This window comes from Diorhabda carinulata, chromosome 12 (genome assembly GCF_026250575.1).
Source record: "Diorhabda carinulata isolate Delta chromosome 12, icDioCari1.1, whole genome shotgun sequence".
Classification (NCBI taxonomy): domain Eukaryota; kingdom Metazoa; phylum Arthropoda; class Insecta; order Coleoptera; family Chrysomelidae; genus Diorhabda; species Diorhabda carinulata.
The window spans coordinates 2,101,565-2,118,137 of NC_079471.1; the positions used below are offsets into that span (position 1 = coordinate 2,101,565).

General features: G+C 34.4%; 1 protein-coding gene across 1 annotated transcript in view; it reads left to right on the top strand.

The window, feature by feature from the left end:
• The window catches only part of LOC130900089 (cysteine-rich motor neuron 1 protein), a 119,256-nt gene that overhangs the window by 85,846 nt on the left and 16,837 nt on the right, over nucleotides 1-16,573 (top strand). Inside the window, exon 2 of the mRNA XM_057810433.1 lies at nucleotides 3,021-3,220. Within this exon, the coding sequence (XP_057666416.1) occupies nucleotides 3,021-3,220 (200 nt within the window). The remainder of the gene's footprint in view (nucleotides 1-3,020; nucleotides 3,221-16,573) is intronic.

Sequence of the window (16,573 nt, forward strand, 5' to 3'; positions counted from 1 at the left end):
ATGAAAGGTATTGATACACAGATCAGCCATCAAGCATCGGATTTCATCTAATTTTCACCATTCTCAAGTTATACTCAAATGCTATTTCCCCCTGTATATTACTTATGGGAGTTTTTCACATACACACGTTCTATCCTCAATATCTCAGGTTCTATTCAGGATAGAGACTTCGTTTTGATATAAGAACACACGCTGAAACATCTTCTTTCTTTTGAGTTTTTGAACACTTGAATCGGTTGAGTTGGAGAGGAGCTAGGCGCGGACATTCTATGTGGAGTTATGGATTTTTGTAGGTTTTTGGCAATTTTTCTACATTCAAAGATCTATATCTCAGGTTTTATTATAGCTACAGAGTTCGTTTTAGTTTTAGAACACTCGCTGAAACATTTTCTTTCTTTTGAGTTTTTGAATACTTAAATCGGTTGAGTTGGAGAGGAGCTAGACGCGGAGTTATGGATTTTTGTAGGTTTTTGGCAATTTTCCTACATTCAAAGATCTATATCTCAGGTTCTATTCAAGATAGAGTCTTCGTTTTGATTTAAGAACACTCGTTGAAACACCTTCTTTCTTTTGAGCTTTTGACCATTTTAATCGGTTGAGTTGGAGAGGAGCTAGGCGCGGACATTCAATGTGGAGTTATGGATTTTTGTAGGTTTTTGGCAATTTTCCTACATTCAAAGATCTATATCTCAGGTTCTATTCAAGATAGAGTCTTCGTTTTGATTTAAGAACACTCGTTGAAACACCTTCTTTCTTTTGAGCTTTTGACCATTTTAATCGGTTGAGTTGGAGAGGAGCTAGGCGCGGACATTCAATGTGGAGTTACGGATTTTTGTAGGTTTTTGGCAATTTTTCTAGATTCAAAGATCTATATCTCAGGTTCTATTCAAGATAGAGACTTCGTTTTGATTTAAGAACACTCGTTGAAACACCTTCTTTCTTTTGAGTTTTTGAACACTTAAATCGGTTGAGTTGGAAAGGAGCTAGGCGCGGACCTTCAATGTGGAGTTATGGATTTTTGTAGGTTTTTGGCAATTTTCCTACATTCAAAGATCTATATCTCAGGTTCTAATATAGCTACAGAGAAATTTTAGGAATATTCCTAGTTGTTTATAATAAAAAAGGCAATAAAAACCGAAAAATTCAATATCAAAACTTGCACTATATGTAGTAAGAGATTTCAAAGAAGATTACAACTTAATAGTGCATAATTACACCATGTATTAAACGATTACAATTTGGCAAAACAAAAATTTTCCGAATGGATTTGTAAATCGACATTATTAATTGGATAATAATCGATATTTGATGGAAAAATTCGTATACAAAACCCACAAAAACTGTACGTTTGGTGTGGAATAATTAGATGAAACAATTGGACCCTTTCGATAGTCGTAGAATTAATGTTGTGGGCACAAAAAATTCGTACATTTTTAGAGAACTTAGCAAGTAAAGTAGACGTCGACTAAAGTTATTCTAAATATTCTAAAGGAATACACGGCACCCAAATATTCTGAGAATCACCAAAAGAAACAAAAAACTTAGAAGTCTCAGTGACGAGTTTCCGCCAACTCAAAAGTGTTTGGCGGGTCGTTCTTCAGCATTTATTTGTCCTTGTAATGCAAACCAGTAAAAATGTCACCGGATATATAAACTACAAAAACGCTAATTGTTGAAAACTTTCAAAAGAAATCACACAAATGCAATTTGGCGTGCTGCCGTGTGGATTTCTATATAAATCTAACCTGAGATAAAGTTTTCAGTGCATTTTGTCGATTTTGGAATCGAGCCAAACGTTCTTTAACCAAAACGTATGGAAACTTTTTACGTGCAAAAGAAGTTTTAGATTTTCCTCGCGAATAGAAATTAATTAAATCGACATTTTGTAAATGAGGCACGCGCATACAAAATGGCTGTACGAAATCCAACGCAACTGTCATAATAAAATAATTATTCAAATATGATTACAATGAAGTATGAATTTTCTTGTCAGTTACTACTCTAGTAATTACAGCAGATGTACTAGTTCAATTACCAGAATTTGTTTGGGGTTGTGTCTACTGTATTTTGAATGAACACGGTCAAGGTCGAGACCCACTAGCTTCCCGCCACGCCACGCCACGTATCGAATAATCGTGCATATGTTTTTCCATTTACTTTAATTGTATGTGCACACGCCACTCGACGCCACGCCATCCTACGTGGGATGTTTGTGGAAAATTTTCATCGAATTGGGTTCATATTGAAATTTGATTCGAAATGCAACAAAACTTTTTCGTTTTTTATATAATACGTGTTACAAATCTGTACATCTTTGCATTTTTTTTTTTCAAAATTAAGTTTTATCAGTCTGTTGTTGTCCCAGCAATGTTTTTTATATTTTCTAATTGAAATTTTCACGTTGAGGAACAGAAAAAAGTAACAGAAAGTAAGTTTTGGAAAATATAATACAGGGTCGGAGAAAAAGTTAGTTTCTAAATATATAATAGAGCTTTTCTATAAATGTATGGATTAGTTAGTTTTCCGTTATTATTATTATCAAACTTGATGATTGTTCTTCGCCTCGTAAACTAGGTTAGGGTATGGTAATATATTTCACTCTAAAGTTTCCTATTCATAATGACTAGTTTCTCGGAATCTATTATTATAGTTTGTCCTTTACCTTCAGTTGGCGACAACCAAAGAAGCATTTCGCATACGAAATTCACGAATAAACAAAAACAATCTAGTTCGCTTACACCACGAGTTAGTACACATCCGACGATAAGAAATTGGAATCAAGACATTGTTAATTACACAGATTGTTTCGGGACTTGACTAGATCGTTGTACGTGCAAAGGAAAATCGTTCGCCATAAAGAGACATTCTGAAAAAAATTATCATAAATTGTAATTATTTGTTGATAATACTATAACTCGTATCAGCTTTATTTTCACGTAATTCCCCTTGGAATAATTCAAATTCTATATAATCTTGATCTGCAAATGATGTATATTTCTAATCGCCTCTATTGATTCCAGCTCCGGCTTTATCTAACCCGACATTCAACGATGAGGATCTTACGAATAGTATCGAAGAAGAAAACGATGAAAGGGAAGAGGAAGATGAAGATGATACTCTGGTATTAGATGAGGACGATTTTACGACACATGGATTAGAGAGATTGAGTTCGGCAGCGACTTGTCTTGTGGCTGGAATCGAATATACTCACGGTCAACAGGTAAGTAACTTACATTTCGAAACTTATATTTTTAGAGTCTAATATAAAATTAATATAAAATTAGTCAACTATATTGTTGGTATATGGAAACATTCGAAATAATTATGCTTAGGTTTGAAACAGACAATAAAATACAATAAATAACCAATTTAAATGATATTATTTTGAAATTAAGAAGATTAGGTTAGGTTATAATTCAATAAGTGACGTTTGACTGATAACCCCGCTTGATTGACAGACTAAAAGTGCAATTTAAATGATAATATTTGAAAATAAGAAGATTAGGTTAGGTTATAATTCAATAAGTGACGTTTGACTGATAGCCCCGCTTGATTGACAAAATAAAAGTCCAATTCGAATGATAATATTTCAAAATAAAGAAGATTAGGTTAGGTTATAATTCAATAATTGAGGTTTGACTTCGCTTTGTTAGAATCAAGTCCTAGAATTTACTATTCTCGAATTTTCAAGATGTGGAGGTAAAAAACTTTCTGACATATCAATATAGCGTGCTAGGAGGACAAAGTAAATGTTCATTTTCCAAATATTAGTTTGTATACAATCGTTTTATTTCATTAAAGGTATTTAGAAATATTAATACTGTTCACAAATTTATTTTTCATCTTAAAGTACTGACCTTCCACAACTCGTTTTATACTGGTTACAAAGAACGTGTTTTTATTGGTTCTTTTGCCTGGAACGCGTCGAAAATCTACATTAAATCAAATTATATTCCAAATTACAACGTCTAAATATTAATTATGAATCCCGTTGTTGATTTATTACTCAAAAATATGTTTACCAACTGCAATCGTTTTTAAATTTTTAATACGAGAACGATGAAAAGCGAATTGTCGTTTGGATAATGAAATACAAAACAAACAAAAACGAAGAAAATGAAAATGAACGATCTTTTGAAGTTGAGGAGGCTCATGCTGAAATTTTGAATTTACTACCCAAATATTTGACATAATCTGTTCATTCTTAGTTGATTTTGAATTTGATAAATTAGTCAACTCGATCTAACCAATTGTACTATTTGAAATCATCATATAATCTCGCGATTCTGTTAAAAAAATCACGCGTCAACACTGAAATTTCCTTTTTAAAAAAAAAAATAGGAAAAATCTTTCACGTCTCCGTCAAAAATTTCACGCACTGTTTCGGTTGGATCTGGTGAAAGCAAATCGTCTTTGCCAGGATCGTAATATCGTCATGAACTACTGAGAAGGGATTTTAATAAGAACCACAGAAATAAGAAAGAGTTGGAAACTCTTCCTTCTGATTTCATTCATTAATTCTTTATTCTCTACGGTCAGTACTAGAGCTGCATCAGTCTAAGTCTAAGAAAGTCTAAGAAAGAGTTTTCGAGATCGCTGAACACGAATTTATGAGAGAAAAGGCCTGGTGTTCATAGTGGACGTCGTCTACTGGAGTCCCGTTACGAAAAATGATTAAAAAACAATTCAATGTTTATTTTTTTTCCTGTTTCTCCATTTTCGACGTATCCCAATTCATATTCTTCGTCTGCAGCTTCTTTGGCAAAACAATTTTCAATATCTGTACAATTAATGCATGTACAATTTTTTCAAACAACACTGCAGTGTCAACCACGCTTTTATAAAATATCATATACAAGATTCTTATGGGGACTAAATACCGATCTTTTAGATCCCATCCCCAATCAGAGATATTCCGAGATATCAACCTTAAAACTTGATGACTAAAATTTTTTTTCTAAAATTTCAGCTAGAAACTTGAAATTCTGTCATTTTCGTGCAATCGCCTAATCTAACATAACCTAACCTATTCTAACCTAACCTAACCTAACCTAACTTAATCCTAACCTAACCTAAACTAAGCTAACCTAACCTAACCTAATCAAATTTTATCATTTTTTGAGTTTCTTGTAGCTGAGACTAACCACGAGTATTTTTTCAATATTCCTGTTACATTATACGAGGGTGAAATTAACAACCTTTACTTTATTTCATTTTTATTCTTAAATAAGTTTTGGTTTTCCCAAAACCAATAGCTGCAAGCAAAAAACCGCTTGGAAAACAATAGAAACTCAATTTTAGTGACTACCTTTTGAGGATGGTATCTCGGAAGGGGTTGGACTGAGGAAAATTTTTTATAGGAAAGACCCACCTTCATTTCAACGAGCAATCACCTCCTGAATTTTGTAGCATGAATTTAGAAACGCCTTATGTATATTTTGTCGATTCCATATTGAATTTCCCTAGGAGAAGACTTATAAACCAGGACTCCTCGAACCAGGTACTTCTCAGTCGTGATATTCATGCTCAGTGATCTCGAAAACCCCTGGGATATATGCATTTGGCCAATTTCATAACAAATGTCTAGGGGAATCCAGTGCACGACGAAGAAGGCGTCCATTCTGAGCACCAGGTACCTCTCAGTCGTAATATTCAAACTCAGTGATCTCGAAAACCCCTAGGCTATATGCATTTGGCCAATTTCATAACAAATGTCTAGGGGAATCCAGTGCACGACGAAGAAGGCGTCCATTCTGAGCACCAGGTACCTCTCAGTCGTAATATTCAAACTCAGTGTTCTCGAAAATCCCTAGGATATATGCATTTGACCAATTTCATAACAAATGTCTAGGGGAATCCAGTGCACGACGAAGAAGGCGTCCATTCTGAGCACCAGGTACCTCTCAGTCGTAATATTCAAACTCAGTGATCTCGAAAACCCCTAAGCTATATGCATTTGGCCAATTTCATAACAAATGTCTAGGGGAATCCAGTGCACGACGAAGAAGGCGTCCATTCTGAGCACCAGGTACCTCTCAGTCGTAATATTCAAACTCAGTGATCTCGAAAACCCCTAGGCTATATGTATTTGGCCAATTTCATAACAAATGTCTAGGGGAATCCAGTGCACGACGAAGAAGGCGTCCATTCTGAGCACCAGGTACCTCTCAGTCGTAATATTCAAACTCAGTGATCTCTAAAACCCCTAAGCTATATGCATTTGGCCAATTTCATAACAAATGTCTAGGGGAATCCAGTGCACGACGAAGAAGGCGTCCATTCTGAGCACCAGGTACCTCTCAGTCGTAATATTCAAACTCAGTGTTCTCGAAAACCCCTAGGATATATGCATTTGACCAATTTCATAACAAATGTCTAGGGGAATCCAGTGCACGACGAAGAAGGCGTCCATTCTGAGCACCAGGTACCTCTCAGTCGTAATATTCAAACTCAGTGATCTCGAAAACCCCTAGGCTATATGTATTTGGCCAATTTCATAACAAATGTCTAGGGGAATCCAGTGCACGACGAAGAAGGCGTCCATTCGGAGCACCAGGTACCTCTCAGTCGTAATATTCAAACTCAGTGTTCTCGAAAACCCCTAGGATATATGCATTTGACCAATTTCATAACAAATGTCTAGGGGAATCCAGTGCACGACGAAGAAGGCGTCCATTCTGAGCACCAGGTACCTCGTAGATCTCCGAGTGATAAAATCGAATATTCATCATTATGCCCCAGTAGAGCAAAGGGAACCTGTCGTCGTCTAATTTTGTTTCCTCCTGTTTTTCGCTGTTTCTGCAGCCTCTTTCCATGGTAATTTTATCTTTTACATTTCTTTCTCCATGTTCGTGCAGGTCTGCTTCTTTTTCTTTTGCTTGTTGTAGAATAATCTGGTTATGTTTGCCGCTGGTTTCCGTAGTGTATGACCAATCCATCGCCATCCATCTTCTTGGGTTTTTGGTGTCCGTGTTCAGTCCAATTGGTTTCAATTCATTACGTAGCCTGCAAGTGATTTCTATTTGTTGTTAATTCCAGTTGATTCCTGGTTTTATTCTATCTACAGTTATTGGTTATAACGAAATAATCTCGGTATTATTGATAAATGTTTGAAGATTAAACCATTGCGAAAGCAGCAGAAGTTCATGAGGGCGAATACTAAATTGCAAAAGTTTGTCTTTAGTTCATCAATTATTCAAAGATCCTCGCTATATCGGGAAACTTGAAAGTATCAATAATTGAATTTTGTACTGAACTTTATCAAAGTTTTTTTGCTCCATCAATAATTTTGATCGTTTCCCACTAGGTGTCTTACTAATTCCTTCTAGCCCGACTCTGTACGACCGAAAAGAAATAAAAGACGCGAAAAAAAAACGTGAAGCTCGACAGCCAGAGGGAATGTCGCCGCTAGCATTTGTTCACTAGTTGTGAGAAACTCATTACAGTAATTAGAAAGCGAGGAAAATTATAACTGGAAACCGAGAACAATTGTTCTTGCAACCAAGCCAAAAAAATATATTTTCCAGTGAAAAAATGCGCTCGTTAACTTGTTGTTATTGAAAATTCATTATTTGAAGGGGCACTTGAAGAATGTTTTCTAATTAGCACGGGGAAATAATAAAAAAAATGTTTTTTGTTTCTGTCAGTTGTCAAAACCTAATCACAATTCATAGAATAACCTTCATAGAAAATATGTGATGCTAAAGAACACCTATCGGGATATAATTCGCTTTTGTGAGAGGTTATTCGATTGGTGAGTGACTTCTTAGGGACAACACACGTCATAGATAACATATTAATCACCTTAATCACCGGATCTAGACCCCAGCGACTTTTTACAATTGCTAGAGGGATATTTTCAGCATACGAAGACGTTATTGATTATCTAGTGTCTTGTTCTTTTGTCAGGTCAGAAACTTGTCAAATAACTCTCGTAGTTTCCAAAATAACGATGGTTTTTGGTTGAAATAACATGCAGTAAACATTCCACGACTATCACGGTTGAAATGTTTGAATCAATTCGATTATTCGTTATTGAAATACTTCATTCTGTTCAATTTGATTGTACAAAATTTGAGATAAAATTTGAGGTTAGGAATTTGTTTACTTTTACTGTTTACAGAAAACTGCACGTAATTTCTTGCACGTTGTATTGCATTATGTGAAGCCGCCTTCATGGACGTCATTGTCAAAATCAAGTAAATAGTCGATTAAACTTTTAATGCCACCTGGCGGAATTCCCACATACCGAATCCTTTTCTATTTCAACTTTATTATTTCAAATGATACCTTCAATTTAAGTCGGTTAGTAAACAATTTAAATTCGTCGACGAACGCTTAGTCAAAACATAAATATTAAAATGGGGTTTTGAATTTGAAAAAATGTAAATTTTAAATTGTGTATAGTGAATATTTTGAGATTTAACGGAACTATATAAATTCTGAGCAAGTTTTGAACACTTGCAGCGTGCATTTGATAAGAAAAAGTCCTTCGCGAGCGAATTCAAAAGTAAAATGGTTACCGCTGCTGATGAGGCACTTGCCAGGAGAAACTGTTCCGAACTACTGCGATTGAGGCGACTCTTTTTATTGGATACACAATATTAAAAAAATTGTTTCACGAAGGATGAAGTAGATAAAGAAATTCATCAATTTTTAAGCTGTAGAAGCGTTAATATATTAATGAAGGTCATCATTTTCCTTAAGAGTATAAAGCGGGGGATTTCAATGTATGTGATGGTAAACATCGATTCTAAATGCAAACGGATCTGTAGGTTGTAGTAAACCCAGTTGTCACAAACAATTGATTATTGTTAACAAGTAGATGTATTAATTGCAAAATAAACAAGCGACCGATCGTGCTTTGTAGCATTGTTCAAAACCGGAAATTGCGCTTCTCTTTGTAAAACTTGCCGTATTCTGATTGGAGGAATACGTAATGGCCAAATTGCATCGGATTATCTTCTAGTTATTCATTTTATCACCGTTAATTATTTAGATATCGAGATAAACATTCCATCTCAATTACTTCTCAAATAAAACTTAATTGTTATTATAAATATACATGGGTTGTACGAAAAGTTTCCGGACAAAGAACGTAGCTTCATATCTAATCTATACACTCGCTCTAACCTTTTCAAATCTTGAGTGAAAAATTGGTAGCACTGAAATCGTTTCAAAAAAATCTCCCAGAAAAGTAAAGCGACATCTGTACAAAACAATAATAAAACCAACAGTGAGCGTGGATTATTAACAAAACAGGGACCGATAGTTGAGATAAAAAAGAAGAAGAATTATGGTTGAGAAGAGCAAATAACGAAATAGATGAGCAGAACCAAGCAAAATAAAAAGATGTAAAAGAATAGTGGTTGGAACGCCAGATTTAGAGCAACAAAAAAATGATGTACATAGGACAAGAAAGATCAAGAAAAAAATGCGAGCTTTGCAGAGCCTGAAGAGCAAAGAAGAAAAAGTAATGAGCTTAGAACGAGTAAAAAATTGGTAGCACTGAAATCGTTTCAAAAAAATCTCCCAGAAAGGTAAAGCGACATCTGTACAAAACAATAATAAAACCAACAGTGAGCGTGGATTATTAACAAAACAGGGACCGATAGTTGAGATAAAAAAGAAGAAGAATTATGGTTGAGAAGAGCAAATAACGAAATAGATGAGCAGAACCAAGCAAAATAAAAAGATGTAAAAGAATAGTGGTTGAAACGCCAGATTTAGAGCAACAAAAAAATGATGTACATAGGACAAGAAAGATCAAGAAAAAAATGAAGACCAAGGAAAAGATGGTACGAAAAAATGATGGGGAGACTTAAGAGAAAGGATTCGGAACTGGAAAACGGAAGGAAAGAAACAAGTAAGAGTGGAAGGGTAAAAGCTTTCAAGATTTAAGTGTAGTACCTTCAACTGATGAGAATCACCAGAAAATGAACTTTAGTTTAAGTTGTTGAAGATAATATTTCAATTCTTCTTTAATTATTCGCAATATTCACGGATTATATAGAGAAAGGACACCCTAAATATTAAAACTAAACAAAAACGATTGTCGCTTTGATAGAAATGATACTAAATTTATTCTTCTCACTCATCTGTTAAAAATGTGGTCCAAAAAACATATTCAATCTAATGGTTCGACCCTCGACTCATTAATGAGAAAAATTACATATAAATTTGATTTATGGATCCACGAACTGTTAGAAAAAAAAAAAGGCAATGATAAGGAAGATTCTGACTCACGCAAGGAAAATATCATAAATGTGCGCTGGAAATAAATCAAAAAAAGGGAATGTGATAAATGTTTTATGAGACGCTCTCTGTTATCGGCTTATCCATTTCACTTTACGTTCCATACAGTTCGGCAAACAGAAATTATTCAATAGAAAATTATACAGATCATCAGAAATAATTGTATAACGGTATCTTTGAGCCTTATTAATGATAAGATTTTCCTGATTACATTGAATCTAATAAAAAATACACAATATCGATTATTAGGTAAAACCAATGACTGGGATAACCTACAGGGGCTGAGACACTCTCCTGAGAAGCCACAACCGAAGAAGATTTTCGTACGAATACTGGAAGGAGTCACATTAAGGCACTGTCGCCTAAATGAAGACCTGAAGATGCTAGAATCAGCAAATAATACACATAATACACCTCGTAACTTCAGATCACTACACCTGGTAGCGTATGGAATGAAAGATGGAGATTTCTACCAGTTGGAGTGAGATTGACGGATCAACTACACAAATATTGGGTTTTCCAGGATCGCAGTAAGAAAGGGGGACAAAATAAATCCTAATGCAGCGAATCCAGAAGCTTTAATTAACTCTACCACAATATAAAATCTTAATAACTCAAATAACTATAACCAAATATTATTTTTAAATTAATATATGTGAAATTTGTTCGTTCTGTATTCATTTATATACCTAAAGTTGCGTTTTGAGTGTTCCATGTAGTGAAAGTGACGGTTCCGTACTGCAAAACGCTTTCAGGACGTTCTGCAGTCACTCTGGAGTGACTCTAGCCACCTCAATGTTGACAGTTGACAGTTTGTTTTCGATGATTTTGCATAACCTTAAATTTTTAATTGTATGAAATTATTTGTTTTATCCGAAGTTTTGTCTAAATTAATGAATAGGAATGAATGATGATGAAAAATACGAACCTATCAACAAATTCTATCGAAGACACAAACACATCTACAGAGAGAATTAAAAGTTAGGATGTTTTTCCTGTTATCTAGTGACAAACAGTAATTTCTGGACAGAGAATTGGCGTCAGGGTGTGTAGTTGGCTATATTCGAGTTTAAACGATCGTCAAAACAACAAATTTCACTTTTTCTTTCTCAAAAGTAAGCATGAGCTTCCTAATTATGTTAAAGGACTGTAAAAAGTATCAAAGTTTCAAAGAAGCGCTTATAATATCCATTGTCATGACAAAAGTAGAGAATTTTATTGTTTTCTTAGCCCCACATTGAAATCAAAGTGTCGCCAAGAATATATTTTCTTTGGTTTCGACTGTAGATATTAGCGATGTACCGGGTGTCCCAATAAGAATGGCTCTCGGCCATATCTCGGGACCCGTTTATAGTACAGCTTCGGGAAAAAAAAATTTATAACAAAAGTGACCTCGAGAAAAACCTGGAAATTATTTACAGAGTTGTAGATCCACCGCCAGAGGGCGTAATTAAATACCAAAAATTATAAAATGAATAATTTACAAATTTTGCCTAATTAAGATGAATTTAAACTATGATTATCGTACTCTTCAAGAAATTCAGCGTATATTTGATTTTACAAGTTTTAGTCTATCTCTTCAAATAAGACGTGGGGGGAAGCGGGAACTTTATTATGTAAAAACGCCTGTAAGTCCAGTTCTACTTAACCTATCTATGCAAATTTAGTTTTTTTGAAGAGAGCTTCTTTCTACCAATGTAAGAGTTATAATTTCTAAACAACCTAATGAGTAACGTATACGCTAGAGGGCGCTATTTATTTATTTTCTTAAATCTAGCTATCCTTGAAAATATTGAATGGAAACATGCAGTTTTAATTGAGGAATATAAAAGTAGACCAAATTAGCAATAGATTAGCGAAAACCGCATGTCGATATCTTTTTCGTATTACGAGATATCTTAAGTTATGTGTAAATTTCAAGCATTTCCCTTTAAACATAAATTACTCCGGTTTGACTGAACGGATTTTAACATTTTTTGACTTCTCAAAATTGTCTTTCCTCGTTCTATTAATAATAGTTCCAATTTTTTTAAAAAAAAAAAAACAAAAAGATATGTCTTGTGTCAAAAACTAGAAATTATTATTCATACCAGTGGCAGAAACGGTTTGTACCGAATACATTGCTTTCATCAGATGGATTCCCAATCTAACTTAACCTAACTTAACCTAACCTAACTTAATCCTAACCTAACCTAACATAACCTAACCTAACCTAAACTTTACCTAACCTTACCTAACCTAAACCTTATTTAACCTAACCTAACCTAACCTAAGCTTTACCTAACCTAACCTAACCTAACCTAAACTTTACCTAACCTAACCTAACCTAAACCTTATTTAACCTAACCTAAACTAAATTTAAATTCTCTATAGCAGTTTAAGAAACGTGTTGTATTATCGAAAATGTTTTATGGTTTTTGAAAATTGAGAACATTTTCCGATAACTAGTTATTGGCAGTTCGTGGACTGATTTGGAGACGCCAATAAGGAAAAAACTATTTGCTTAATAATTGAAAATACAGCTCGTAAAACTTATACTGGTATAACCAGTTTTTATAATTCCTCCCCGTTAATTTTTCCATCGTTGCTTTCACCCGGAAAAGTTCAATTAATAATTCTCTCATAAAACATTTTACGCTTGAATAGTACTCAGGAATATTAAAAAGAATCCAACCGAGAATTATGCTTCTCCTTTATTCAACAATCCATTTTCTGCCTCCCATTTGCTCAAAAAGTCTTTCTATTCCAATGTCCCGACGGTCCCTTCTGGATTTTATTACAAATTAATTATATAAAAATAAGCATTATCAAAAAAGGGTGGGTATACATCAGATGCGTATCCAACGTGTGGTTTGTCAAAATTGCAATTGATGCAGAATTTGTATCTTGGGTATCTTGGGGCATTTTCAATTTTGCTTGTTTCTCGTCCATATTTCACCGGAAAATAACTTTCTTTCGAATAAAACGTATAGTTAGTGTTTATAGTTGAATGATTAATTAGTTTGTCGATTGTACAATCGAGAGTAATCAATCAATCGATTGGATTTTCACGCTCGAATGCACGAGGCAACTGTGATAAAATATCGAAGATCAAAAAGTATTTAGAAGTTTATCAAATAGAATCAATCTTCAACTCTTTCAACGAATACTGTCGATGTTGGCGATGACGTCTAATAAATCTCGAGTTAACAAATAAATCATAATTTCAACACCGCTTTTTATGGTTAATAATAAATTCGATTTGCTAAGAAACGTCAATTGTCATCTACTATAGAGTAATATTTTTGACATATGACAGTTGCTAATTTTCAAAACATTGATTTGAACGGATCAATCGCTTTTTTAGGTGTCGACCTCGAAATTTATTTCTGATCTTAGGAAATAAGAAGAAACTATTGGACTGTACGGCGGATGAGTCATCAATTCGATGTTTTAATTGTTCAAAAACGTTTTTGTTTGATGTCTGAGTAAACAAAAGCTGGTGTACCGTTCAGAATTGATATTTGACAGATGACAAGTTGCTATGAAGTGTTTCGTATTCAGCACAGGGCTGAGATATGTTTTTCCGGACAGAATTCTTAAATATTTTTCGCAATATTTCAAGTAGGAATGCGTAAAATTTAAATGGAAAAATAAAGAGAATGTCAACAGTTATTTGTGACGCTCGTGCGTGATGTACTTTTGCGCACTCGTTGCGCTAAGCTCGTGCCTTTCATTTTCGCAACTCGTGGGCAAAAGTACTCCACGTACGAGTATCATACAATATTTTATGTACGACCACATATATTTGTGACAAATTTTAGATATATTCAATGAGTACATTTTCCGTGTGACTTCTTGGCTTAACGGAAGTAAGTTTTGAGTTACACTGCACGCAGTTTTTGTCAACTTTTGATAAAAGACTAAACACAAAAGGCAACTTGATTAATATATAAATAAAAAATGGATTGTTTTGATTATTATCCCATTTAAAAAGTCGCGTACTTTTTTGTACTCTTTTTAGAGGTATGTATAATATATAATTCCGCTTTTTTGATATATTATTTGGTGGTTAATAGAATCGTGTCGTGATTGGATGTGTATAAATTAAAAGATAATAGCTTTGGTTTATTACAATCAGGTTTAATCTAGTGTAATATCTCTGAAAAGTGGCGAACTGAAAGCGCGGCGTTTAAAACGAGTTTTAACTTTTATCTTCCCATTAAAATTTACTAATTTGTAACCAAAACACGTTTAATCACGATTTTTATAGGATAAACTTAACATAAGTCATAAATTGTATGCTCTAATCGTAAAGTAATAAAACGACGAATTTAGAAATAGATATAACTCAGTTTGTCGAAACAGATTTTTGGTTGCGCACACTACAATAAAAAGATATGAACGAAGATTTTTTTTCCAAAAATTAGGTTGAAATTCGAACCTTTTCGGCCAAATTTGCCTCGCCGCCATAATTTTTAAATCACCAAATACGTAGATGGTCCGAGAGATGGCGGTAGTTGCTGGGAAAAACCACTGTACTAGAAAGTATACAATTTGCACAGCAAATGTTTCAAGTTTAAAGACGCTACGTTGTTTAAGTCATCGTTATATCTATTCTTGGTGAAAATGCTTCTTCGTTATCAGCAGTAAAAGATTGAGTAGCAGAGTTTGAACGATCCCGTAAGAACTGCGAAGACCAGCATCGCAGTGGTCGACCAAATGAGTTGAAAACTCAAGAAATGTTGAAGAAAATCTAATGGATGATCATCGACTTAAAGTGCTCGAGCTAGCAGACGTAGTTGGTATTTAAAAAAGTGCAGTACATCGTATATTAACTGATAATTTGGATATGAGACAGCTGTGTGCAAGATGGATGCCGCGTTTGCTCACGATGGAACAAAAACTGCGTCGAGAAGATGTTTTCATCGAGTTTTTGGTGATGTTTCCAGATTTTTGCACCGTTTCATAATCATAGACCCATCACTTTACAGTCTAAACAAAAAAACAATGGACTGAAAAGGGAGAACCAGCTCCAAAGAAGGCAAAGACCGTTCCATCTGCAGGCAAGATCATGGCGTCGTTTTTTTGGAATCCGCGTGGTATAAAAAGGAAAAAATATCAACGGCGAGTATTATGCAAACTTATTGCAACGTTTGAGCGAATAAATACGTCCGCTTTTCGCTGAGAAAGTTTTGTTCAATCTATACAAAGCACCAGATCACACATCTGCTATTGCAATGGAAAAATTTCTACCTCGTGCAACTTATTCGCCAGATTCGGCACCCCCTGATTATTTTCTGTTCCCAAAACTTAAAAAATTGACTCGGTGGTCAAAGATTTTCCAATAATGAAGAGGCGATGTCGGAAGTTAACGGTTATTTTGAGAAACTTGAGAAAAACGAATTTCTCTTACTTTAAACTATGGAAAGCGGGTTTTCTTTATTCAAAAGTTATAATTGTCATTTGGTAAATTTCCTTAAGACGTACACCAAGAAATTCTGACTCCAAATCACTAATTTATTTACCTATATATAGAGCAAGCAAGAACCTTCATTATCTCAATTATTTTCCAAAACAAAATCTTGTTAATCCAATACTATCAAATCTAAATTGCGGGAAGATTAACTTCCTGTTTTTGACAGACAAATATCCACAAATGGTGTGCAAATTGACGAGGTCTTCAATCCAAAATCTTTTTTGTCCAACTACTAGGCTAGCCCAGTCATATTTCACTGACAATTGCCGCAGTTGGTTATTCGGAACTTTGTCCAACATCAATCTCTTTCCATTTTTCCCTATGCAATGCTTATATTTTATCCACAGGATGTTTTTTAGCCTCCGGATCTCTTTGAGTAAGTAATGGCAATACGTATTTTGATCTATAACCTTCATTTTAAAGCATATTTGATTGGAATCTCTAATACAAATAGAGCAATCGTTTGAATGGTTGGTTGTGTTCGGAACTGCAAAAGGTAAAATTTTTTTTCAACGTCTGACCCTATGGTAGGCTACAGTAAAGACACAGCACATATAGAGAGCCCAATTTTGTTTTGATTCCCATTTACAACATTAAATTACATAAAATTAGTCTCCAGAATTTCAGAAAATGATCTAAGGCGTATGTGAATTGCTTATTTAGCAACCAATCCCTTTAGATCTCTAAATAACCCGCACTACAAACTTTTTCTGCTATTTTTTGGGGTTTATTCGGCTTTTATTTGGAATTGTAGTTTGCAAAACAACACTTAACTCTAACACAAATGGTGTTAGAGTTGGCAGTATGAAACAAATAAAGTACAAACAAATTCGGGCAAAGGAGCGGATATGTACAAGATGA